General features: G+C 43.0%; 1 protein-coding gene across 1 annotated transcript; it reads right to left on the bottom strand.

Moving 5' to 3' along the window:
• Window positions 1-21,997: 21,997 nt before the first annotated feature.
• Window positions 21,998-23,215, bottom strand: rxfp3.2b (relaxin family peptide receptor 3.2b; the record flags this gene model as incomplete). Its single annotated transcript, XM_079740650.1, has 1 exon — window positions 21,998-23,215. The coding sequence occupies one exon, from the start codon at window positions 23,213-23,215 to the stop codon at window positions 21,998-22,000; it is 1,218 nt and encodes a 405-aa protein (XP_079596776.1).
• Between the last annotated feature and the right edge of the window lie 4,143 nt (window positions 23,216-27,358).

The raw sequence follows: 27,358 nt of genomic DNA, 5'->3' as shown, positions 1-27,358 counted from the left end.
TGATGGAATGATTTGATGAATCCAACGAGACTAATGCATGCAAACACAAGGAAACAACAAACGCTGTCGCTAATTGAATCACGTGTGACAGTGATTAGGATACCCTATTACCCATACTATCCGAAAACGGTTTGATATCAAGTATATAGGCAAGACGGGCCAGGAGTGGCTGGACACAATGATTGACAGCAGGAAATGACAGGCCACCCCTGGCTGAGTAATTGAATATGGATTGAAATGACATGAGACTTTCTTAAGAGGACAGGTCTCGTCCCACACCAAACTGCAGGACAGGGTGTCTTGTCAATCAAGGCCAGGAGGAAACAATCTTGTTTCTGTTCTTCTGTTTTATTTTGCCGTTGGGTGTTCTTCGGGTATGGCTGTGCTCTCATTTTAGTAGCAGTGTATACGAGGAATGGGTGCTGAATTTACAGGACGGCTTTATTCAAATATTAATCTCAAGATGGTATCGGTCACCCTTAAAAAGGTGATTCCAAATCTAAATGGGTTGTACCTGTAAAAGGTTTGATAAATAAAAGTTCTTTCATTTCATACGTTTGTCGTCAGATCCATGGGATTTTGACCAAAGAAGAAGCCGATAACTCTTCTCCCATTTCTGCAGGGCAGAAGTGGGACATCCAGGTTCATTCAAGTGTTTCTCAGAATCTTGGATTATCCCTCTGGCATTGGTCTGGGGTGGCAAAATTTCACCCATTTTCTCATCAAGAAGTACAGATACTTCTTTACTTGCAGTGTCTCCCCACTGAGAACAGGACTGATACCCTGCCCATCTTCCAGTGCAGAGGGAAAACTTATCTGTTCAGACATGATCTTTGCCCACAACAAAATAACAAAAGCAAAACAATGTAGCACTTAAAGCAGTTTGATGAATTGTATGTAGTTGCATGATTTTTGACCTTTTTGGGTTGTGTCGTCATTGTTTAATGCACTAATTGTAAGTTGCTTTGGACAAAAGCTTCAGCTAACTGAAAGCAATGTATGTATTCTGAAATAATATTTCTGATTGAACGGCAGCAGACTGGAACTGATTGAAACACGGCTGGGGAAATCATAGGGAAATGACAAGAGGCGTGGGTCTGATATAGAGGAGCGGAGAAGGCGAAAGGCCAAGCGTATTTTAGTTGATACATTTCTCACTTTTTATTGAGTGAACCTTTTATTGTGACCTTCATGTTTTCAACATCATCAGCTCTGCAGTGTCACATTTCTTTATAAAACCACCAAGACTCTGTGACATGCACTGACTTTCCTACTCATTGAATTAAATGTGATCAAAGTACCAACCCTTACCCAAGGGAGGCACAAAGCCTTGGTGAATCCAGAGAGAAACAGCTTTTCCGAAAATGTATTCATAAGGTAAAGCCTCTTCTTATGGGTGAGGCTGTGTTTGCAGCATCATGCACGGTTGTAGACCACAGGTGTTAATCACTGCCTGGGCCAGAAATAGGTTAGCCATGTCACATAGGGAAACTGCCCACAAATCCACCCTGACCTGTGTGTTTCAGTAGAAACAGATACACATTGGTGTGTATCGGTGCAATAAATCGATCCAATATATTTCAGACATTGGCCTGAGAGTTTGTTTAAGTCTATAACATCCTATAAGATATGAACAACAAAAATCTTTCCATATGTGCTTGTGGAGGGTTTGAATCCAGCCGTGAAGATCAAGGAGCATGCTTTGATGTGGCCATGTTGCCTTACCCTTCAACACCAAGGAAAGGTCTTCCAACGTTTTGCTCACAATGGCAATAACAAAATAAAACTCATTCACTAACCACTTTCCACCCCTGAGGGGAAGCAAAAGAGAGATGTGTTTCAAACAGACATCGAGACAGTTATGTGTTGATTTTCTCTCCTTTCTGTTGTGGTGGGATGGCTGTTTTGAAGAGAAATCGCCCCCTTCAAACACCAACATGTTGGCTACATGTTGATCTCTAAGAAAAGTCATCTAGCACTGACTTTCGTTGTCCTCTGAGGTCTATTTGTGGCCACAATCAAAGCATCCAACGCAATCAATATAGCTCCAGAGAAAGATAAAAAAGGACAGATTATGTTATCGTTCCCTGCTGCTACAGGGGAATATAAACCCGCTTGTGTTGTGTGTGTATTCATCAAGGGCGCTATGAAAACTTGTGTTGCAATGGTGAAATTACCTATAGCCTTAGAGCCATCTCATCTCATTACCTAGAGCCATCTCATTCCCTCCAACGAGAATCTTTTCCAAATTAAAATCAGTGATCAAATTTGTAAGACTCCTGTAAGCCGGCAAGGGCAGGTCACCTTCTATATTTAATCTTATTCTTTCTATAAAGAAATTAGTCTGCTATATGAGCAAGGAGCTAATCCAATGAGATTAATGATTCATATAATGATGAAGGATTTTCAACTGTTGAATACCTGTTAAACCAACTCAATTCTGAGCCATCTTGAAATGTTAAATTCACAATTTTTTATGTCTTGAGTTTAGGAATAAAAATATTTCAGCTATAATGACCTCCACGTTTCAGTTGACCCCTGTTAGTGGAGAACCTGCAACAATTCTAAGAGGTAATACTTCAGCGCTTCTGCTTTAAAACATTTGACACATTGAGTGTAAAACGGAGGGCTTGGAGATACTTATCTGTAATAGCATTGGCGGGGGCAGCAGTCAACAGTTACGTTATGAGAAGAAATCTGCCCTCTTAACGGACATTCACTGGCTGCACTCAAGAGTACAATCCCAGCATGAAGATGGAAAATACAGAAAAATCCCCAACTGCTTCCAGCCATATATTCTAAAAGAATCAGGTTGAACAAAACCCAAATATCATTCTAAAACAAGTTACAGTTCATAAAATGACAATAATTATCCTAATGAGCACAAGATAAATTGAATGCTATTATAAAATAAGAACCTGACAGTTATGAGTTAATTTTGTACAAAATAAAAGACTGAATAATTAATCCGGTTTAAACTAAAATTTCTGAAGAATCCATTCAAAGCTTATTTCATTAACAGGAAAGGAATATTCACCACCTAACGGGAGGGAAGTTTACGAACCTTAGAGGCGTAGACACATTTGAATGCCCCGTTTATATTTGACAAACCTAAAGAGCCTAGCTCTATTTTCATTCAAATAAGATACATTTTACATATTCATAATTTTTACTCAGTTCTGCATCAACAGAGATCAAAATGTTGATAAAAATGCACTTCGGAGCCCTTTCAGTTTTAAATGAGTTACATTTGAGTGTATTCAATCGCCAGCAACCCAGCAGATGGCAACGTAAACGACAAGGAGATCTGCGTAACTCTTACGAGCAAGCTTTCAGCATTAGGATCGCGTGCCGCCCTTCACAGAACAGAACAACGAAGACTAGGCCCCAGCCTAATCGAGTAAAGGCTTGGAATCAACCACAAAACCACCTCTTTTTAGAATGTTTGACGTTTACAAATATTTACCAGCATGAACTTAAGAGAAGAAGTGAGAACAAAATTAGAAATAAAAAAATGCTAAGAGCAGTGAACTCACACACTGGAACGATGTGACACCTCCCAGCCTTGGGGAAAAATGTCATCAGAATTCAGCCGGAGCCCATTCAAGGCTACACTGTATATAATATTCTCCTCTAGGTGCTTCTAGGCCGATGGAATGAATGGATGGAGCTGGACGGCACCCTGCTGGGTCAGTTGTTGTGATGTCGCTGATCCGTAGCTATGGTGACGGTGGACTGATTAAGTGTCCTGGTTGGTGAAGCTACCCACACAGAACAACACTTCCTTCAATGTTCAGTGGAACACAGCTTGTATACAATAACCTGTGTATTCCACGAAATAGAAAAGCCAGAGAAGAAGAAGTGTACCGGGGGAAATGTCATAGGTCAAAGGTCACCACTGCTTCGGCTTGGACACTTGATTAAAAGCATTGAGCGGAGAAGAAGTTGGACATCACACGTATTTGTTACAACTTAGAGCAGCCGTTGCAAAAGGGATCGTTTTTCAAAAGCTATTAGAAACTGATGAATTTATCCAGACGTTTTTCTTTCCAAAATAATTCACAAATGAGAAAAAAATATCACATTGTTAACGGAACCTGTGAGGGTGTCTCTATTGAAAAGAGCAATTCAGTTAACACAGACAATGTGGCCAGAAATTGTGACATCGTTTTGTAGTGATTTCAAATGAACAATCTACAAAATTGAATAGAATAGAATACTGTTGTTCAACTCTGTTCAATTAGCTGATTTTATATGGGAGCAGCTTTCTTGCTGAAAGCGTGACAATACCTGGGACACTCACTCCCCTGTCCTCGATAGTGTTGTGAAGAAATAACAGACGTCTTCTTGTCCTCACACTACCTGGAATCCACTTTCAGCCGTACAACCTTTTACATGAGCGCAAACCCCCCCGTTTGAAAAAGAGCAGGGAATAGAAGTGACGTAACGAGGCTTCGGTTTCAGAAGCCATCACCCAACTGTGTTTTCCGTTGGTTCTCTTCCTACTTTGAGGGCTAGTTTTTTCAATTGAGGTTGGAATGCATTTGTAGTTTATTCTTAGTGACTTCAGAGTAGAGAGTGATGTGGGAAAGATAAAGGAAAAATACAGAGAGCCTTGTTTATGTTTTTTTTAGTGGGGAGGAAACTGTCACAAATCAAAATTCACATTAATATTTCAATCCTGCTGAAATCTGGGTTAACGGAGCGTTCCACTTCCTTCGGCTTCATTTGTTTCTACCAATCATCGGGCGGGAATCTTTCAGCACGTCATTAACACACAAACTTGGCCAAACGGTAAAATGGTGTCTGTAAAGTTTTCTAATTGTCACCATGTAGACTGGCCACTGTGGAAAGGCACTCATTAAAATCCCTTTTTGGAAGCCACATTCACTCGACCCAAATGAGTTTTAGTTTGTATAATCTGTCACGGTTTCTGAAACACGTTCCTCTGCCTTGCCACTTTAGGACAAGCTCAGCCACACGGCCCACTCTTATGCAGATCAGTCGGATTACTGTGTGGTAGTGGTGGGCATTACTCAGAGCGTCTGTATTAAAGGCCAAATATGTACGAATTCAGCAATAAAATATGTAAAAATGACTAGACCTATGTTATGTATTGCCTTTTCTTGAGTACTTACGTAATCCCAAATGTTTCCGAACCATTGCGAAACTCAGGGAAATCCATACTTTTGAAAGGAAATCATCCTGGGCAATTTTGTCGAGTCTTAATAGTGCGATTTCCCCTTAATCGGTAGCAGCCTCCACCGTAACACCATCCAGTGACTCTTCAGAAAGGTAAGGAGTATAATTATTAGAACATCACCTCTCCGCTGTTTCCTGGAGCCTGGAATTGAAGACCTTTCCATTTCAGAAATATCATCACAGATCCTACATGAAAGGGGATGCTATATAATGGGTATGTGGTGTTGGTGGGTTTTAAATGAACGCTAGGCTATACACTAAAGTCCTTTAGCATTCCACAGAAGGTGAATATATCACTTTGATGAGGAGTGAGGACTATATATTTATCAGACTGTAATAGCAGAACTTGGCTATGCCACTGTTATGTCTGATCGAATAGTGGTATGAACGTGGTCTACATTTTTATGAGATGGTAAACTATGGTTATTTCTACTCATCTGAATGCAATGTATTTGACCTCCCAGGGGCCAGCTCTACACTACGAGAGACTAGGCGTAAACTACAACCTCATTCCTCCAAACCCCAAAATCAACGGTCAACTGAACAAGCTGCACTTTTTAATACATTCTTCATTGAATGCATTTAATGTTAATACATTCATTGCAAAGCATAATTTTTAACAAATATCATTTTCTATAGATAAAAATGTCTTGTACTGTGTATAAAAACATTGCTTCAGTATTTAATCACTCATACTATTACTATATTTGAGTACGCAATGCCTTATAAAGAACACAGTATGGAACCATGTCATATATATTATAACAAGAATAAATTATAAAATGAACAAAGAAATTGCTTACCATTCATTCTATAAAAAGGAATATATTTCTAAAGAATATAACAGGATTGATGCTGATAACAGTAATTATAACTGTGCTGCCATGAACCCAGTGTGCTGGCCATTTGGGTCTGGGTATTGGTCAGGTATCCTGCTCACTCCTGCGATTGACATTGACACATCCAGTGAGGACCTATCAGTCTTCCTGCAACATACAGTATTCATATGTCAACAGAAGCACTTACTTAAATCTTGAGCTACAGAGAGGATATGATCAGCTGACAATATTAATGTGGCTGCATTGAAAGGGATGTCATGTGTTTTAGATTTGGGTTAGTACAAGTACTTTTACTTATTAATATTGAGTGCAGAAATCATTTAGCAATATATTTGTCAAGTTAAACCGTCTTCACTCTGTAAATACCAAGTGCATTCTTTGTGTGTGTCACTCACTATACCTACTTTGGTTTATTACAATGCTTTTGTGCTTATGACATGACAACCAAGGTGGTTTAAGACCATGAATAGGTCAATGAACTCCAATGCAGGAGCTTTCCAAAACAGTGAAAACTGTTACAGAAGGCTACATACCTTAATTAGTGATGTGATATTTCATATCGATCAAGCCTCCTACGACGTGCTATGATATAAAGTTATAACAACGTTCAATACGCTGAAAACTTTATATTTTGTACAATTGTTTTGAACACGGATAACAGTGCTTGACTAACTTAGCCAATGATGTACTTCTCCATATAACTAATCTACAGCTCATTTAAATTTAGCAGGTTCATGCCACTTTGACTGACATTAGTTAACCTGCATTGAAATGATATTACGTGATCAAACGTAACGTGAATCCATCTTTCATGCATTGGTCCTTGAACGTGAGTCGCGTCAGATCGAGTTTCACCGGAAACGACGTCATCAAACTAAGAATTTTGTTATGGCTTTGATTGAGAGAGCCCTCCCCCCTACCTTTAAGACATAATAACAAATGGGTTTCGCAATGTCCATGCTACACGCCACCTAGGTGATTGCCACACTCCATAGGTCTCCTCCAGATGAAGGACACAGGGTGGTGATGTGAGAAATCCGGTTTATTATAAGTTTGTAGAGTTGCAGTATAGAGTTGCAGTAGAAGAACATTATAATGGTGCTCCACTGCCATGCAGGAGAGCTGTCCCCGGGTGTGTCGAGATGGCTGCATTAACATTGTGTTTATTACAGTTTCAGGCCCATTTCTGCAACTGTGAGTCACACATCTGATTGTATTTGTGTTGCATTGTGTGGGGTGTTTGATGGAAGACCACATTCTGTCTCTTTCCTTGGCTAGTAAAATTTCAGCAACATATAATTGATTGGATTGATGTTCAATCATTTACGATTCATTCCTACCATTGCTGAGAACTCCCCCATCCTTTTCTCTTCTGATTATGTATTACCTTCTGGCGGGGTGACTTTTGCTCTCCAGAGTAATTAGCCTAGCATAGCATGCCTTATTGATGTGTGTCCTTCTAAGACAAGGGAAGGCATGCAGCAACCTTCAGACTTCATCTGAGCATTCTTTGATTCCATGCTTTCAACACGACGGAACCACAGAGAGATGAGACAGGGGCAACTCAATTGACTCTCTCAAATTCTCACTAAAATAACACTCTTCATTTCCTTTTTGTTTTAAGTATGTGTGTGTGTGTGTGTGTGTCCTTGTGTGTTTTTGTATCCGTGCGTGTGTGTACGCATGTTTGAGTGTGTTTCTGTATCCGTGTGTGTGTGTACGTGTTTCTGTATCCGTGTGTGTGTGTGTGTGTGTACGTGTGTTTGAGTGTGTGTGAGAGACTAATGTGTATGTATGCGTGTTTGACTGTGTGTGAGAGATTCCTGTGAGTGGCTGTGTGTTTGAGAGACTCATGTATGTGTACGTGTGTTTGAGTGTGTGTCAGAGACTCATGCACGTGACTGTGCCTTTCCTCCAGATCATTTCTGGCCCCTCATGTCATTTTACATTTGATACATGTCTTTGAGAAACAGAGAGCATAAAACATTTAATCACACACTTGATAGCTCTTACTAGATCCCCGTTTCAATGGAAAAGCTGATAACGCCACAGTGGTTTCTTACATGTTATAATGCTTAGATCTGTTTGGCATCTAGCACTGTCTATTGTTTTGTTTCTTAGAAGGCAGGTAAAGAGAATAAATAGCTCAAAGCCATTTCAGATGCTGAGGGTGGATTGAGCCGTGAAGTATCCCACGTGGATTCCACAGATTCGATTCACAGCAGGAACCGGGCTGACCTACATTGGAGCCAGACAGCCTTCATTTCCGGGCAGAAGCCAACTTGGGAATCAGTCTTTATTTGATATATTTCACACCTGTCGCAAAGTCCCTGACACTATTAAATGCAACCGTACCTGGTTGGGAGAAGCTGAGCCCAATCTTAGAAAGATATTAGGTTGTAGGGGTGTTGACTTTGGATGTGTTGAATAACCACTCAATGAAAAGGCATCAGGCGTTCTCTGAATAGGATCACAACATTGCTGAACACATCATTAATCAGTCCTTCAGTTCTTCCTCTACGATTCTGTATGAATCACGACACTCAATCAGATTTTATTGGATGTATCGTATACACCGATGTCATAATGACATTTTTTCATTAACATATATTGCTATTATTGTGTCAGAAATACTGCATACAGTCCAAGAGATAAGAACTGTGATAAGAAGGAGCCTTTTAGTGCCTTGTCAATCAGACCAGCTGACAACCCAAAGGGAGTAGCTGTTGGCACTCCTCTTCTCCACCTCCTCCTCCACCTCCACCACCTCCTCCTCCCCCTCCTCCTCCACCTCCTCCTCCATCTCCTTCTCCTCCACCTCCTCCTCCTCCTCCTCCCCCTCCTCCTCCACCTCCTCCTCCTCCACCTCTCCATCGTCTCCCCAGGGCCTGACAACCTGCGATAATTATGGCCCCAGACATGGGTGACAACGGGCACCTGTGTTTGGTAGCACGGTGCACGCGCGTGCGTCTGCCTGCTGCGTATGCCGTTGCTTTCACTCGTCTGATCCTGGCCTCTATTTCATGGCGAGCATGCAGATAAAGGCGTGAAACACTGGCTGGTATTCTAGCTCAACCTTTGTACCCTCCAGGGCTGGGAGATCGTTATCAGGGCCAGCGTAGCAGGGAAAGGTCAGCGCCGCCGCACCAGCAAACGAGGCTCCCCTGTTTCCCCCGAGCGCTCTCAATTAGTGGCTCAACAAACTTTTATTTTTCTGCCGCTGCTAATGGTCACAGCAGAGGGGCTTCATGTAGGGCCAGGTCCACGTCTACCCGAGTAGTTGTTCGGGACATGGAAGGGGGGTCATGACATACATGCATATCGTGGCTCGCTCGGTTTCTGCATGTCTTTATCCTACAGGTGACCCGGAGAAGACTGTATTCCCTGTTGTGGAAAAGTATGGGTGGTAGAATCATGCTACCACCTACATGTGGAGAATCGGTCTTTCTGCTTGTATGTCTGTCCGTCTATCTGTCTGTCTTTCTGCTTGTATGTTTGTCTATCTGTCTGTCTGTCTGCTTCTATGTTTATCTGTCTGTCTGTCTATCTGCTTGTATGTCTGTCAGAACTTCCGGTATTCTTCTGGTGGTAGTCAGGTTTTCCGGTGTGTGAATATATTGTAATGACGCTTTTGAGTTTGATTGTATTTAGGGTTTCCTGGGGATGGATGGTATTACCGGCGGCGAGACAACGTGGTGCTTAAAGGTTCATGTTGTGAAGATCGCTGGCAAGGGCCTGGAAGGCAAACGCAAACTAAGGCCTTCGTTTGTATTTGCAACTTCTGTTCTGGCCCCCAGAGCAGAAGCCTTCCCCTCAATCTTCTGACCAACAGCTGTTTGCTCAATAGTATTCATATTACAACCGCTTTTCAGTCATACTCCAGTTACACCTGACTGGTTGATATTTCTATAGTCCTGACCAAAGAGTGTTGCTTCAAGCCTTACGTTGCCTGTTCTGACTAGAGACACCTTTTGTCCACAGACTTCATCGGCTTCAAGGTTGAAATAGATCAACATGTATCCATCTCCAAATTCTTTGCGGTTAATGGCTACGTCTCTATCTTTCAGCTGACAGCCTGTAGCCTGAATAAGTTGGGAATAGTATCTGGTATACAAGTTGTTTCTAAAGTCAGGTTGAAAAGGTTAAGCTGGAAATGATTGTCTGTCACAGTAAAGGGCTAAACAATCGAAATGCTGAAATCTGAAATGATTCTGCGCATTGTTTCCTGTGAATGCTTCATTATCCACAAATTCTATAATAAGCATTGTGGTGGGAATTTGGCCCACATTAATCATTTCTCTATAAACTGAGAACAATAAAGAGTCATCCCTTCCTCTTTCTAACTGAGAGAGGTAAAGAAAGTTCACATTTACATTCCCACTGGAGCCACTATGTCTGATACTCACATGTAACCCCCCTCTTCCGAGACCTCCACTGGCTCCCTGTAATAGCTCGCATCAGATTCAAGATGATGGTACTGGCATACAAGGCAGTCCATGGAACTGCCCCTGCCTACCTCCAAGCATTAGTAAAGCCAAACACCCCAGCTCGATCCCTCCGCTCAACTACCTCAGCTGGACATCTGGTACCGCCATCGCTAAGAGCAAGCAAAGGTCGATCAGCAAAGTCTCAACTTTTCTCTGTTTTGGGACCTCAGTGGTGGAACGAGCTCCCTACCGATGTCAGGACCGCAGAGTCGCTCACCAGCTTCCGCAAAAGACTCAAAACTCACCTGTTCAGAGTTCATCTCGACTCTGCATAGAAACCAATGCACAGCCACCATTGAATGTTGTACGTCCTGGCACTTGTACATTGCACTTATTCAAGGTACTTAATTGTGTAGCATCTACAGTAGCTGCTATCGCTGCTTTACACGGGGAATGGGTTAGCCTAGCGATTGTAATACTTGCACTTGGTTCTATGAACGTCTTAACTGTACCGACAGCGATATATTGTTTCACTTCTTATGACAAATGTACTTATTGTAACAAATGCACTTATTGTAAGTCGCTTTGGATAAAAGCGTCTGCTAAATGCCCTAAATGTAAATGTAAATGATACTAAAGGCCATGCCAATCGACTGACTTCTTTGTTATGTAGATTCCTTTAACCTTCTTGCAGCCTTGCTTGCAGACTTGCAGACATGTCCACTTCTCCCATAGTGTACTGCAGTTAACTTGGCCTCTCCCGCCAATCCTAAACTCTCCACTATGGTCACACAGGTAACTCTCCCACTTACCTGTGTATTCCCTACCCAAAATGCAAACGTTTCCCTATAAGAATCTTGATCACCCATTGTCTCACGGAAAGTATCCGTGGTAACTTTGCTTCCTGTACTTTCCCATGATCATGCTCTAATATTAAATCAAATATCTCGCTGGCCGACGTGTCCTCCAAAGAAGTTTCTCTTCATCATCCTTGAAATATGAATCCTCACGATAATATAAAACGACACACAAATGATTTTAACCTTGTTGATATAATCACTAATCATTTCAAAGGGCTTTGCATATGTTCTCCTTGCATCCAGTGATGTCTCCCCTCCTCTCTGTTTGAAAGGCTAGATAGTGAGCAGCATTTGTCTCACGGGCCGCAAGCGCTTTTCACAACTGCCCTCTGAGGGTTTGAGAAACTGTTGTGGAAATATCAATCATAACTATAATATACAATCATATACAAATTATATTAACCTTGTTTATATAATTACTTTTCACATTAAAAGGAACTGCATACATTCTCCCTGTTTCTTATGATACATCCCTTCCTCTCTCTAACGGAGAGAGGTTAAGAAAGTTCTCATTTACATTCCCACTGGAGCCACTGTGTCTGATACTAAGGCCATGCCAATCGACTGACTTCTTTGTTATGTAGATTCCTTTAACCTTCTAGCAGCCTTGCTTGCAGATTTGCAGACATGTCCACTTCTCCCATAGTGTACTGCAGTTAACTTGGCCTCTCCCGCCAATCCTAAACTCTCCACTATGGTCACTCCCACTTACCTGTGTATTCCCTACCCAAAATGCAAACGTTTCCCTATAAAAATCTTTATCACCCATTGTCTCACGGAATGTATCCGTGGTAACTTTGCTTCCTGTACTTTCCCATGATCATGCTCTAATATTAAATCAAATATTTCGCTGGCCGACGTGTCCTAAAAAGAAGTTTCTCTTCATCAGAAACCATTGTTAAAAACATAGCAGACCATAAAACAAAAAGGGGAACCACACCTCATTGCCTCACACTGAACAGACCGCCGCCAGCAATGTTCCCGACTACCCACATTCCCCCCGAATTGTACGCTGGAGTCTCTTGATCCATACGTCTCATGAATCTTAAAAATATATTTATCATTTTTTGAACGGTTTGCCTTCAATATCTTTGGGTGCCATCTTGGTTGTGTCAGTTTTTTCTGCCCCTTTACTAGCCAGTGTGCACACAGAATGTGCCTCTCTGATGATCAGCAAGCTTCTCTGGCCATCGTCCTGGTTCCTCTGGCAAATGCTGTGCTGCAGTTCTCCCTTTCTTCCCCGTCCTCTTCTGTCCTCTCAGCCTTCTCCTCACCCTACATTCGCCTTCACTCTCTTCCACTCCATCATTCTCTGTCACAGTTTCTAGCTCACTATCTGCTACAAGGACAGACCCCTCTACAAGCAAGACACATAAAGGATTGCCATTAGCCTCTTAACCTGCTTACAGGCTAACATACAATATAACAGGATACTTGATAATAGCTTTGTTAAGCTCCTTTCAGGTGAAAGTGTTTCAAATTATTACTTGGAATGACTTTTAGTTGCCAAGATATGAGCTCACATCCTCAGTAATCTCAGGAGAGGATGTGGCTCTGATCCGATCTCTGTGGCTGATGTGTCTGAAACGAAGGGCCGTGTGTTTCATGATGTCAAGCTTTGCTAGGTATTTTATTTATTTGCGAGGTATTTTATTTATTTGATATATATAAAGTCAAATGACATTGGAGGTACAACGTAGACTAATCAATGATATTGATTAATTCATGATATACGATGCAATTATGCTCCAAGCTATATTCCTCGCTGACTGCCTTCGATCTAAAAAACGGCGGAAAATAGCCTTGAACATTCCTCAACTGTTGGGCTCACCTCACCTCTTTCTTCAAAATTTTGTGTCCCCAGTCTCTCTTTCTTGGGGAAAAACATGGCTATCGTGGTGCAAAGCGCCCCAGCATTAGCATTCGCTCAACTCACGATTTGCTTGTTTAAAGGGACTTACAACATTAGTGACTTCGAAATAAAGAGTTGAAAACAGATTTTCATCCGAGGCTTTTGGAGGGCCCTCCACCCATTGGGGTCCTGGGTACCCATCCCCTTTTTATGGTGGCGCAGTACAAATAACACAATCACAGAGATAACGACCATCTGGAAAGAAACACTGTCGTAAATAACACCTATTGGAAATAACCCCCTTCCTGATGATATCCCAAATAAAATGGACAGCAAAAGGGACATCACAATATATGGGATCTCTGTCTGTCTATTTGCCTCTCTCTCTGTCGGCCTAATCATTTATCTATCTGTCTGTCTGTCGGTCTGTCAGTGATTCTCTCTAAATATCTCTCTATTTGCTTCACTGTCTGTCGGCCTTATCTTTTATCTATCGTTCTGTCTGTCTGTCCATCAGTAAATTCATTCATCTATATATCTCTCTGTCTGTCTGGCCATCATTAATCTTTCACAGTCTTTTTCTTTTAGAAGAGAGCATCTTAAAAATCAAAGCCACTTCTAAACGATGTTTGATCCTTCTCCATTCTCTGTTCACGGTGATTTCTCCTTTTTTAAAGTAGCAGCAGAATCTGTGTAAAGATTGAGGCTTACCGTCAGGCGTTGCCAGTTAGCTAGTGTCTTATCCAACATCTGTCTTTATTTTATTACACCATGGATTACCTGAAGCCTGGCGTATCCAGGCTGCATGGAGAGCACTGGAAGGAGTTTATTTCATGGAGTTGGAGTCCCAGCAATCTCTGGAGCCTAGAGAGAGGCCCTCACGTTCAGTCACCACTTGCCATGCCTTTCAATGGATGCCAGGATAAGCATATTCCAATCCTCCGGGAGAGCAAACTGAATTTCATCATTGGCTTTTGAAGATACCGGCTTGACTTTGTTATTGGATCCGACCTCAAGAGATACTGCCACATTTGGATTGGTGGGCCTCAAATATCCAGCCGTGTTTAAGGGGACTGGAAGTCATTACGGGAATGGAAAAGACGTTCTGTGGAGAAATAAATGTGAAGGGCAGATTTATCATGACCCCGGAAATTGGAGAATGTTGTGGATTATTTAACCAATAGCTGTTGCATTCTCTTTGGTTATTTATTTTCACTTCTCTTAGAGTTTGCTTGTTTTAAGGTTGTGCCAAAGTATCAAACTTTTTAAGAGAACAAATACAACCTTTGTTCCCTCAACCGTCTTTGTTCCCTCAACCGTCTTGCTAATATCTAATATTAATTCAGGGGTTTACCGACTCCACATCAGCAGCTTAGATACATGAAAATCAAACGTCCTACGACACTATTATGTACAGATAATCTTTGGCACGGCGTGGAAAAGCTTCTTTTAACATGTTATGTCCTACCACATCTACCGACAAGCGATTGCCACTTTGTCACATAAAGGTAAACACTAGAGCCTAGCTCTTCCCTGTCCACACCTGGATGATGCTAAGGAAGGATAATTAACTATCCCTAGGGCAGTAAATATATCTCAGGCTCTTAGTAGGCCTTTGAGAAGGTCAAGTCCAGGGGTCTAATACACTCCGACTTCCTGTCCAAGTGGAGACGATATGGATCAACCAGCCCACTGCGGCCAGGGATCGTGTGACATGTACATGTGAATGACATCCCAGAAAAAAACTCACACGCCCCTTCTGGGAATTCCTTGTGAGACAGCTTGGAATGCAATAAATAAATGTACAAATGTGCACTAAGTAACTGTGTCCCTTGTCAAACATGCATTGGTGTGTGCTAGAGAGAGAGAGAGAGAGAGAGAGAGAGAGAGAGAGAGAGAGAGAGAGCGAGAGAGACAGACAGACAGACAGACAGACAGACAGACAGACAGACAGGTGGGAGAGAGAAACTACATTACACATGACTATATTGTATTTTTGGATGATTTAATTTTCTTCTGAACATTTGAAATGCTTTGGCACGCTTTCAATTGCAATGAAGCAATTTGAATCTTGAATCTTGCACCGTTCGTCGAATTCTAGCGGAAAAATATCATCGCAGTCCACCCTCTCCACTAGATGATCGACGTGCTGTTGGCAATAGCGTAATACATTAGCGGGTTTGGTGTCTCCTTGTCCCTTGTTTCTTTCTCACTGAGATGATCAGTGTAATTAAACCAGAAATCCATTTGAGAGAAAAGAGCACTCCATAACCCAAGGAAGCCTCTGTCACCCATAACATGGACATACTGCAATTCAGTGAATATGGCACTTAGTATATAAATAATAACAGTGTCAAGTTACACCCAAATAAAGAAAGGAAATACAATTCTGAATTATTGAATGTCACTTAGCGTTGCGGAATACATGATCTAACAATCCTAATGTTACTTAATCTCTAGTACTTTTCCAAATGGAGCCGACGTGGGTGAGCGAGATTGAGACATTTCCTTGACGTCTGAATGGCCATTCATGCAACTTGAATAGATAGTTATAAAAGTCGAAAGGCGTCGGCATTCAGCCATATTCAAAGGGTTTGTAAAGGATGATGGGAGATGAAAAACACGTTCTGGGCAGAAAACCATGTCAAAAGAATATTAATAATGAGCCAGGAAATTGGAAAATGTGGTATAAAAGGGTTATTGGTTATTTATTTTGACCTCGTGTTCTGAGTGTTCTGTCATTTGTATTACTGGCCTACCAAGTAAACAAACATTATGAGGTGATGACATTTGTTCACTAAACCTACGCTATCAAAACGTATTTTAGCTCGGGTTTCTGCTCACTCTACAACAGCAGTCTAGTTCTCTGAAGAGCAAGCGTCCTGTTGCAGGCACCGTTGTAGGACACTGTGTACAATAATCAGTTCCTGTTTTGCCTGTGCGCGATGGTCTTGCATTGCAACTCGCTGCTCGGCGTGATAAGCCAAGTCCATGGACATCGCTGACCTATAATGGAGGAAGTTATCTTCCACTAAATCGATAAGATAAGAGGGCTGTTGTTCTGTGCGACTGCGTGCGTGTGAAGACACGAGGTATGGTGGTTTGAACGATTACCGCCTCCGGGCAGTAAGGTTCGGGGGGAATGGGCTGCCAATCCCTCACTAGTTGCCCCCCACTGTGCCTCTGTGCCAAAATATTGACCAGTGGCCATCTGTTTCCAGTCAGACGTACCGGGTCACACACAACTGGGAACATCAAAATGAGATGAGACCCCAATCTCACACTGTGTATCTCACTACAAGTTCTACACTCAGACGTAGAAGATGAAGAAGTGTCGAGGTCTTGGTTTCATGCTAACATTGAATGCTTTATTGAACCTCTTTCATCTTCTTTTTATCTTGTGCTTTATTCTATCTGGCTGTTTTCTGTTTAACTAATTTTTACCTTGTGGTTTTAATCTCTTTTTTTTTTTTTTACCACAAAAGCCCTGCTAGGGACGGGTGTTGCAAATTAGCCTCCGCTATAAGCACAATGATACTGGCATTGGATAGCTGCTCTCAGTTTGTCTATTTACATCTGTCCCTAAAACCGTAGATAATAAATAAAGAAATAGTAATATTTTGAAGAACAAAGCCTTTAGTTGCTTGATTAAATAAAGAAAGGGAAAGGAGGCACGAGGCCTGTGGTTTTTCTGATGTTATGGTTAGGGTTAGGGTTAGGGGGAGAGGATTGGGGGTTAGGGTTAGGGTTAGGGGGTTAGGGTTAGGGGGTTAGGGTTAGGGGGTTAGGGTTAGGGTTAGGTAGGGTTCGGGTTAGGAAGGGTTCGGGTTAGGAAGGGTTAGGGTTAGGAAGGTTTAGGGTTAGGGTTAGGGTTAGAGGGTTAGGGTTAGGGGGTTAGGGTAAGGGTTAGGGGGTTAGGGTTAGGGTTAGGAAGGGTTCGGGTTAGGAAGGGTTAGGTTTAGGGGGCTAGGGTTAGAGGGTTAGGGTTAGGGGGTTAGGGTTAGGGTTAGGAAGGGTTCGGGTTAGGAAGGGTTCGGGTTAGGAAGGTTTAGGGTTAGGGGGCTAGGGTTAGAGGGTTAGGGTTAGGGGGTTAGGGTAAGGGTTAGGGGGTTAGGGTTAGGGTTAGAGGGTTAAGGCGAGAGGCAGGAGAGGATGTTGTTGATGATCCACATCCAAATGAAAAAAACACTTTGCGAATGAGCTCACTAGTCTGAACCCATAAACCAAGTGTAACACATCGACCCGTCGATTTATAATAATGACAATAATAATAATTACGAATATGATAATGATATCAACAATAACACAACGCAAAACAGATTCTTAGTAAAAGACGCCTCATGTCAAATCTCATGCGATTTAAAAGACAATACTTTATTCCGGCAGTGTTGGGTGCACCGAGGAATCGTTGAGATCAAAGCTGAGCTGACTGCGAGTTCCTTCCCTCTTACAGGCCTGAAGACTCCCCGCGCGCGGAGACAAGTTGTGATTCAGACATAAGAGCGGCCCCGTGGTGCCTGCCGATGGGTTTGGTGCAGAGGCTGATTTTGTACAATGGCTCAGCGCTGATGAAACAAGATTTGCGCTGTTGGGGCGTGACATGAAGGGAGACGCTCTATTTTGGACCCAGAACAAGCCTCAGAGAGCGAGAGGGTCCTTATACCCAAATGAGACGCAGCAGCAGAAGCTTTGGCAGCTAGCATTGTTATTACAGGAGCATGGTGCGTGCGCTGGCTAACGCATTGCAATCAGGAATTTAGGGGCAGCAGAACAGAGTCCTTGATTAATGCACAGTTTCACTTGAGGAGGCATGCCCTCTACCACATGACTTTATCTGTTCTTGATTACTTGATTCCTTCATTTATTTATTTATTTCAATATTCAAAGGCTACACACATTTGGAACTCCGTGGAACAACAATTAAATGAACAATTTCAGAAGGAAATGGGGTGAGTGAGGGGGGTCTACAGAGTTAACGTTCAAGCGACACCACTAACAGAGTATTCGCTGCTTTAATGACCGGTTTTCGTCAGAGAGGATGCTCTGATAAAGACAGCAAGTTCAGCTGTTAACCGTGGGGATCAAAGCTAGGTTTGGTTTGTTCTGTAGATGTTGTGGCGGAGCTGGGAGCCAATGGGCCGCTCTAACCTTAAGTGAGAGATTTTCACTTCAATTACGAGCACAACCCAGGCTTCTCTGCGTTTGGCCCTCGTTGAAGCATGCTTTGGGTAAGTTAGGTCGGAGGATCCTTTTAGGCTATATTTTCTAACTCATGGTTGGATAGAGAATAACTCAGCCCACTAAAGAAGAGCATGTTCTCCCAGGTGCAGACGGCTTTGATGTTTCTATTCACCTTAGAGACCTGATAGAGCTGATAGTCCTAGAGAGCCAGGACTAATATCCAGGTTAATTTAACTTCTTTATGTGGCCGTCCACATGATGGAGGCGGGACTGTCGTGTTAGCGTTCATCCATGTCTATTTGAGGTGGTGAATGGATTTCCTTTTCCTTTAAAAAAAATCTATCAGAGCTGGGTCAGCATGAATACACATGAAGCACGTTTGAATGTTCTGCCGATTTCACACGAGAAGAATGTGCGATGCCCTTTGTGAGACGCGGCACGTCCGCACGCGAGTCCCCCGCCCCTCATCCATATTCACCGCGGCTCGGCCGCCGCACACGTTCTCCCTCGTGCTTTACTTCAGACGCTGCACTAGTCATCCCCCAATTATTCAGATCGCTCTTCATGAGTTTTATTGGGTTGTCGTTTACAAGGAGTGACTTCCGCCATGTCCACAAATACAACACAGCACCGATATACCATGGATACAGTAGAGCTTTGAGATGACTGAAATAAATAGCCCAACAACGCTGCTGTTAATGTTTGCTTATTGTTTATTACATTATTGGGGTCAGAATGCAGCACTAAGGCCATTTGCACATAACTGGAGCTCCTCTTTAATAAAAGTTTTCAGAGAGAAATATAAATTGGCTTCTCTCTGGCTGTATCTCCCATTTCGTTTGCATGTGCGTGGCATGTGCACGCAACGAATCACGCAAGAGACGCATGATTTTGCTCTGCAGTAAAGTACCCACTTTGGGTTTGAGCTCTCTCTAGCCTTGCTGAGTGAGGCTGTAATCAAGGACAGAATGCTGCCTGTCTGGTTTAGTGCATCCGTTTCCACTTTATTCTCTTTAATGTGGAATATTTTCAGAATATAGCTTCTCATTGTATCCCAACTTCGACTCTCTCAGAACAAAACACGCCAATGCCTGTTGCAATCCAAGAAACAGGGTACACAGCGTTGGTTATTATTCCCCATACGAGCTGTGCTACTATTTGGGCGGGATATTTTCAACCTCCTTTCATTCTAATCTTGATATTCCTTGCAGTGACTGCGATCGAGGGGTTCCAGACATAAAAAAGATGCAGCACTGACAGCATCTGCAGAAGAGGATAATTAGAAACCACCACATGGTGAGACCAGTCGATCACGCAGAGCACATCAGACCCCTTGGTTACAGTTAGTTCACTTTGAGAATCAGACTGTCACACGCTTGCCTATTCCTTTTCTCTTTCTTTCCTTCTATCGGTGTTTCTTTCTTTCATGCTTCAAAGGCAAAATAAATTAAAACTAGAACAATTCAAATAGCAAATTAAAAAGGTGGGGGGGGTGGTGGGGGTTATTTCAGTTTTCTTTGTGAATTAACAGTTTTTGTCGGCAGGTACAGCTCAGATACAAACACAGTACCAGCGCCTGATACATCCCAAAATGTGCATTGGTCTTAATTGTACATGCAAACCGTGTGTGTTAGCTAGGCTACTTTGAACCTCCTTTCAAACCATCAGGTAAACATGATCATTTTTTAAAAATTACAACAAATCCTATATACTACGCAGTAGACAGGGGAATAACAACAGATGTTGTTGTGCTTCTTTGCTTTTACAAAAAATAAAATCAATGTATACATAGCAAGGAACTGTTGCATCTTTTTCAAATGTCATAACAAACAAAAATAAACACATCAGTCCTTATTTTATCAATGTCTAATCATCAGTCTAATATCATCTTACATTTAATAGTAATGTCAATATTATATATATATATATATATATATATATATATATATATATATATATATATATATATATATATATATATATATATATATATATATATATACATATATATGTATAAATTATAATATCTCATGCATTTTATTCATGTCGTTTTTGAAAAAATATCCATGAGTCATAAAATGCGAGGGCTCTTCAGAGTCACTCATTAAATGGACCTCACGCTCCCGTCCCCACGTCCACCAGACCGTCTCCGGGCAGAGGATCCACTCTAATTCAGATCACCGTGAGGAGCATCTGGCTAGCTCTGGGGGAGAAGATCTTCTGCAGAGGATCAGCGATGAGAGGACTGAGACAGAGAGAAAGACTGAGATACATATGCATATATAAATATACATATATACAGTATATATATATATATACACATATATATACATATATACAGTATATATACATATAAACATATATATAAATATATATGTATATATAGAGAGAGAGAGAGACTGAGATACAAATGCATATATAAATATACATATATACAGTATATATATATACACATATATACATATATATATATATATAGAGAGAGAGACTGAGATACATATACATATATAAATATACATATATACAGTATACATATATACATATAAACATATATATAAATATATGTATGTATATGTATATATAGAGAGAGAGAGAGAGAGAGACTGAGATACATATGCATATATAAATATACATATATACAGTACATATATATATACATATATATATAGAGAGAGCGAGAGAGACTGAGATACATATACATATATACATATAAATATATACAGTATATATAAATATATATACAGTATATATATATATATATATATATATATATATATATATATATAGCATCTGGCAGACTCTGGAGAGAGAGAGAGAGAGAGAGAGAGAGAGAAAGAGAGAGAGAGGGAGAGAGAGAGGGAGAGAGAGAAAGAGAGAGAGAGAGAGGGAGAGAGAGAGAGAGAGAGACAGAGGGAGAGAGAGAGGGAGAGAGAGATGAGAGAGAGAGAGAACAAAAGAGAAAGTGGGGCACTTCCCAATAGGTCTTCCTTCCTGATTATCCACCTGTCAGTCAGAAAGTGCTTGCATGTTTCCTGTTCATCAGGGAGATGGTGACCTATCGGACCCTTGCTAATAAACAATGGACACCGCCATGTCCATGTTTCCACTTCTGGGTAGTCTGGGTCGTTCCTGCTCACTGAATCACTCCCTAGCCAACTCTCTCCCCACTCACTTATTCAATCTTTTAGCTCACTTCAATCAATCTCTCTAACCTATGCTCTCACTCTCTCACATGCTCTCATGCCTCTCCCTCACACTCACTCGTTTGCTCACTCACTCACGCTTTCTCGATCTGTCATTCACTCAGTAACTCCATGTCCCTCTCAATTTCTCTCTCTCTCTCTTACTCCCGCAATTATTCTGTCACCTCAATCCCTCTCAATCTCCCACTCCCTGACTCATTCGCTCACAACTCTCTAACCTATTCTCTCACTCTCTCACATGGTCACACCTCTCTTTCACACTCACTCATTTGCTCACTCACTCCCGCTATCTTGACGTCTCTCATTCACTCAGTAACTCTATGTCCCGCTCACTCTCTCAAACTCTCTCAGTCTCTCACTCCCTCTCTCCGTCCCCTTCCCCCCACCCCCCACCCACCCAGCCCTTCCCCGGGTCCTGGGTGGTGAGCGGGCCTCAGACCTCCATCTGCACCAGCACCAGGCCGGGGGGGGCCTCGGCCACCTTGGCCCGGCGGGGCAGCCTCTGAGCCAGGCTACTGAAGGAGGGCGTGGTCCGGAGGAGAAGCTCCTTCAGCCCCGCCCGGAACTCCTGCCGCACCAGGCAGTAGAGAACGGGGTTCAGGCTGCTGTTGGTGTAGGCCAGGCACACCGTCAGGGGGAAGGCGTAGGCCTGGGCGTTGTAGAAGGCCTTGCTGAAGTGCACCAGGTCGAACTTGATGAGCACGGCCCAAAGGGTCAGCGCCTGGTTGGGCAGCCAGCACAGGAAGAAGGCCAGCACCACGATCGCCACCGACCTGGTGACCTTGGAGCGCCGCTTGTGGCGGCCCTGCTGCGCCTCCGGGCCCCCGGAGCCCGCCACGCGGCCGCCCAGCACGGAGCGCAGCAGGAGCAGGTAGCAGGCGGTGATGATGACCAGCGGCAGCAGGAAGCCCAGCAGCACCTTCTGCAGCTGGTACAGCCCCAGCAGCACCTGGGGGTCCCAGCGGCCCGCGTCGGGGAAGCGCAGCAGGCACAGCTCCTCGTCCGACATCATGGCGGCGGTGGTGGAGTAAACGGCGTGCGGCAGCGTGGCCAGCAGGGACACCACCCAGATGCCCAGGCTGGTCCACTTGGCGCGCGTGGCGGCCGTCCGCCGGCTGTGCATCTTGAGCGCCGAGGAGATGGAGTAGTAGCGCGCGGCGCTCATGGCGGTGAGGAAGAAGACGCTGGCGTACATGTTCATGGCGGTGACGGAGCTGACGACCTTGCACATCACCTGGCCGAAGGGCCAGCGGAAGTCCAGCGCCGTGTCCACGGCCCAGAAGGGCAGCGTGAGCACGAACTGCAGGTCGGTGACCGCCAGCCCCATCACGAAGCAGTTGATGGACGACTGCTTCTGGCGGTGGCGCGAGTGCAGCATGTAGAGCGCCAGCGAGTTGCCCACCAGCCCCAGCGCGAACACCACCGAGTAGACGCAGGCGATCAGCACCCGCAGCGCCATGCTGGAGCCGTCGCCCTGCAGCTCCGAGAGGGACTCCCTGGTGAGCAGCTCCAGCCAGCAGTGCAACGACAGGTTGGCCGACGCACCGCCGCTACAGTTGGCGACGTCCGCGCCCGCCTCCTGCCGTTGGAGCTGCCCCTGTTCGCACTGCTCCGGACCCGGCGCCTGAACCCCACTCTCGTTCAGCTGCATGGCGGCGGGGGCTGGCCGGCTCACTCACACATCCTCTGGTGTGGGAAAATTAAAGATGTGTGAGCAAAGGAGGTGAAAACGTGTCCAAAAAAGAAAAACTTATGGCTGTGGTCATTTTGGAAAACTCGTTGCTTTTTCTTTTTCTTTTTATCCTCAACGATGGCAGTGGATTCCAATTTAAACAAAGGCACATGTAGGTCCGTGCGATACCGACATCTTCACTCGCTCTCCATCCTCTTCATCTGACATCCCCTGCTGCGCGCCACCTTGTTTTATACGCTCCACGGCCGCGCGCAACAGCTAAGACTCGCCGGCGGAGCGCCGGGTGATTAGAGAGCGAACGTACCTACGATTGGAGGAGTCGCGTCTAAGTCGGAACAAAATGTATTTTGACGCCCAGCCCGTTCCGAGGTAATCGTGTGTTGTGCTTTGTCGGTTTGAGTCAAAGTGCGTCTGGGGAGCCACCTGACGCGCAGACCAGGCGTGCGTAAAGAGCAGTGATAAAGAAGACCGAGCGTCGAGCGTCGTTATAAACTGCGTTTTTCAAGTTGTTGGTTTCGTGCTTTTTCACCCATTGGTACATTTAATGAGACTGCTTTGTTTGCTTTGTGGACTGTGTTTGCGTTGGTAAGAAAAAAAGTTCGCATCCTTGAATTAGATGTTCAGCTCTTAAATATTTGTTGCCTGAATAGTCGGTGATTTAATGAATACTAGTGGTGTAACACAGATGGTGGGAGATGTGAGAGTCAATACGAAGAAAATGACGGAATTCATCACGATACAGGAGCCTCACATATTGATGGTATTTATAAATTGCAACGTTTTCAAAGGTAATTCAAAGAGAACGTCTCAACGAAATGTCAAACATACCAACACAATGTTAAGAGGTTAGAATGTTGACTTAAAGGTAGGCTATTTTATTTAACATTTCCAGATAACATATAAAAAACGACTGGACCTATGTTATATAATTTGTTGAGTTGTGTAGCCTACGTACCGTTAGTGGTAAGTGCACTACTCACTTGTTTCTAACCCAGAGAAATCCGTCGTTTTATTTATGGTTATGGTCCGTTACATTTGGTCACGGGTCAACGATTTAATATGCCCTTTGACCCATAACTTCCGGGGTAACACACCAAATCATTAAGTAGAGACCTTATTTATTGATTTTTAATTTCAATATTGATCTGATACTTTGTGATGTGATACTTTGACAAGTTGCTCATGCCAACAACCAAAGTAATGCAGTGTTTCCATCCGTTAGACAAGGGCGGGTAATTTACATTTTTTAATCTTATCCGTCCGTAAGGATGACGCCATTCCCAATCAATAGTCTTCCGCAAACATTTATTTTAAAATTGGAACTAAATTTACTGTCAATATGTTGTAGCAACTGCAACATATCAATATGTTGCAGTTGCTACAACATATTGATCGGCTCTTGCTTTCTCTCTCACGACACACTGACAATGGTCTGTGAAAAGCCCCTCTCCAAACAAATTCTTTATCAAAATATGATCATGAGCAGGAGATATGTTGACGTTGGCTTTCCCCTGCAGAATGCAGAGTTCACAAATCAACACAAGGGAGGCCAGAAAGGCCCAGAATCTCGAATCAATACACAGTCTAAAACTGAACGAGTTCTCGTGTACACATTGGTCTGCAATGTTGTTGGAGTGAAAAAAAGTCTGCCATAGTTTCCACCAATATACACATAGAAAGTCAGTTTAATCATTATAATATACAGTCTATGTTAATTCAGTGTATGTGTATATAGAGAGTGAGATTAAATGATGAATAAATAATTCTGTGTAGCCAGTAGAAAGCAGAATGTATCAAATCAAAATGCCATCTTTACCACGTGAAATAGCATACAGGCGAATGCACCTTCTATTAATTATAAAAATGTCAGGTTTCATTTCCCAATCAGTCATGGTTCACTCCTAATGGTTGAGACAGGGTGCAGACCGTGATCTTTCGCTCTGAAAGAAACACCCTCAAGGCATTCTGACCAACCTTGAAAGACACATCTGGATGGAAAGTTAATCCCGTTCTATTAATCTGCTGTGTGACGCCGTTCTTGTCTTCTTGAAAACCAACACCAGCCAAACAGACATTTAAGGTGCCAGCATGCAGGGCTTATTTTGTGTTTAAACATTAGTGACATCTCAAAAAGCACACGCAAACTGTAACGCATAGTGTTAAGGAGACAGTAAATAAAGAGCAATAATATTTTTTGTTCAATTATACTTTCAATAAAATAGGCTTTAATCCTCACATCCATCCATAAAGGCAGAAGCACACTGTGCATTTCATGTGTGCTGCTTGTTCGCGTGCGTTCCTTGATTCAGCACACATGCAATGCACAGTTTCTATGTCACCTTTGTGAAGATCCTGCTCGACAATGAGCAGGTGGATGACTGGCAGGAGGCCAACTGATAGCCCTGAATCCACACGTTGCCAGCCTAGATTTGGTGAAATAGAAAGCATGAGGGGTGACTCCACAACACTTGTGCAAATCAACGCAGGACAACACTAACAATACCGGGCTGGGGTAACACAACACTCAGACGACACGTATAGCGCCCTGGCAGGGCGGATGGTTGATTAGTATTCGAGGACAGACATGAACAATTTGAAGCTGTCAGGTGTTAATGTCTGGTTGGTTCTTGAAGTTGGGATAGAAATTCGACACTTATCTAGAGCTCTGCGCACGCACACACACACACACACACACACACACACACACACACACACACACACACACACACACACACACACACACACACACACACACACACACACACACACACACACACACACACACACACACAAGTGTGACTCAGCGCCTGGGCTCAAGCGATGTCACTGGGGGGCGTGTCTGTGTGTGTGTGTGTGTGTGTGTGTGTGTGTGTGTGTGTGTGTGTGTGTGTGTGTGTGTGTGTGTGTGTGTGTGTGTGTGTGTGTGTGTGTGTGTGCGTGTATATGTGTGTGTATATGTGTGTGTGTTAGGGGGCGGCATCATTTAAAAGCGTTCACTCTCTGCCAGAGAATTGCGCGGGACAATTTCCGTTTAGTTCCGCTCGGCCGTATTGCTCCATGAATTAACACTCCGTCTATCTGCGTTCGTCTGTCTGGCGCAGTAAATTACAAAGAGGTCCTCTCATGTCTGTGTGATCCCTGATCCCTGGGATGGCGGCAGACAGCTCGGCCACCCTCTTGCCGTGGCGGTGAACGTTTAAAGATGGAATGGAGCTACCTGCGGTGTAACTATGTTACTGCCTCTTAAACAACGCAATAACGTAGCGCCACCTTCCGAAAAACATTACATCATGACAATATGTACAGAACATACTCCTTATGTAATGTATAAGATCTATCAACCTGTCTATAAACTACCAACTACTGCCCCTGCTTCTACTATGGCCACTAGTAGGCCTACTACTATTACTACCAATACTACTAGTACTACTACTACTATTACTACCAATACTACTAGTACTACTACTACTATTCCTACCAATACTACTACTACTACTACTATTACTACCATAACTTGGCCTACAACAACTAGGCCTCCTCTTACTACAACTACTACTACTACTACTACTACTACTACTACTATTACTACAACTACTACAACTACTACTAATACTACTACTACTACCAGGGGCATAGGAATGAGTTTAACATTGGGGGTTACACATATCGGAAACCTGACATATCCGTTAATGGTTTGAACAGAAATATGTCATAAATTAACGACACTGAAAAAATTCACAAATATATTATATTCTACTAAAAAGATACATTTGTAAATGTAAAGGAAAACACATTTGGATGGCAGTAATGAACTCATAAATATCAAATCAATTCTTTAATTGCTCAATCATCCAGTTTTTTAGAATAAGAAGCGTGACAAGACGCTGTGTTGCGCTTTCAAAATAAAATATTTTTCTCCCCCCGGTATAATTCTTAGGTGGGACAAATGCGCCTGTCTCCAATATTGGAGGGGACACGTCTCCTCCGTCCCCCCCGGTTCCTACGCCCTTGACTACTACTACTACTACTACTATTACTACTACTATTACTACTACTACTACAACTACTAATATACTACTACTACTAATACTGCTCCTACTA

The sequence above is a fragment of the Pollachius pollachius genome, assembly GCF_949987615.1.
Source record: "Pollachius pollachius genome assembly, chromosome: 7".
Classification (NCBI taxonomy): Eukaryota; Metazoa; Chordata; class Actinopteri; order Gadiformes; family Gadidae; genus Pollachius; species Pollachius pollachius.
This window is presented reverse-complemented; position numbering and strand designations above follow the sequence as displayed.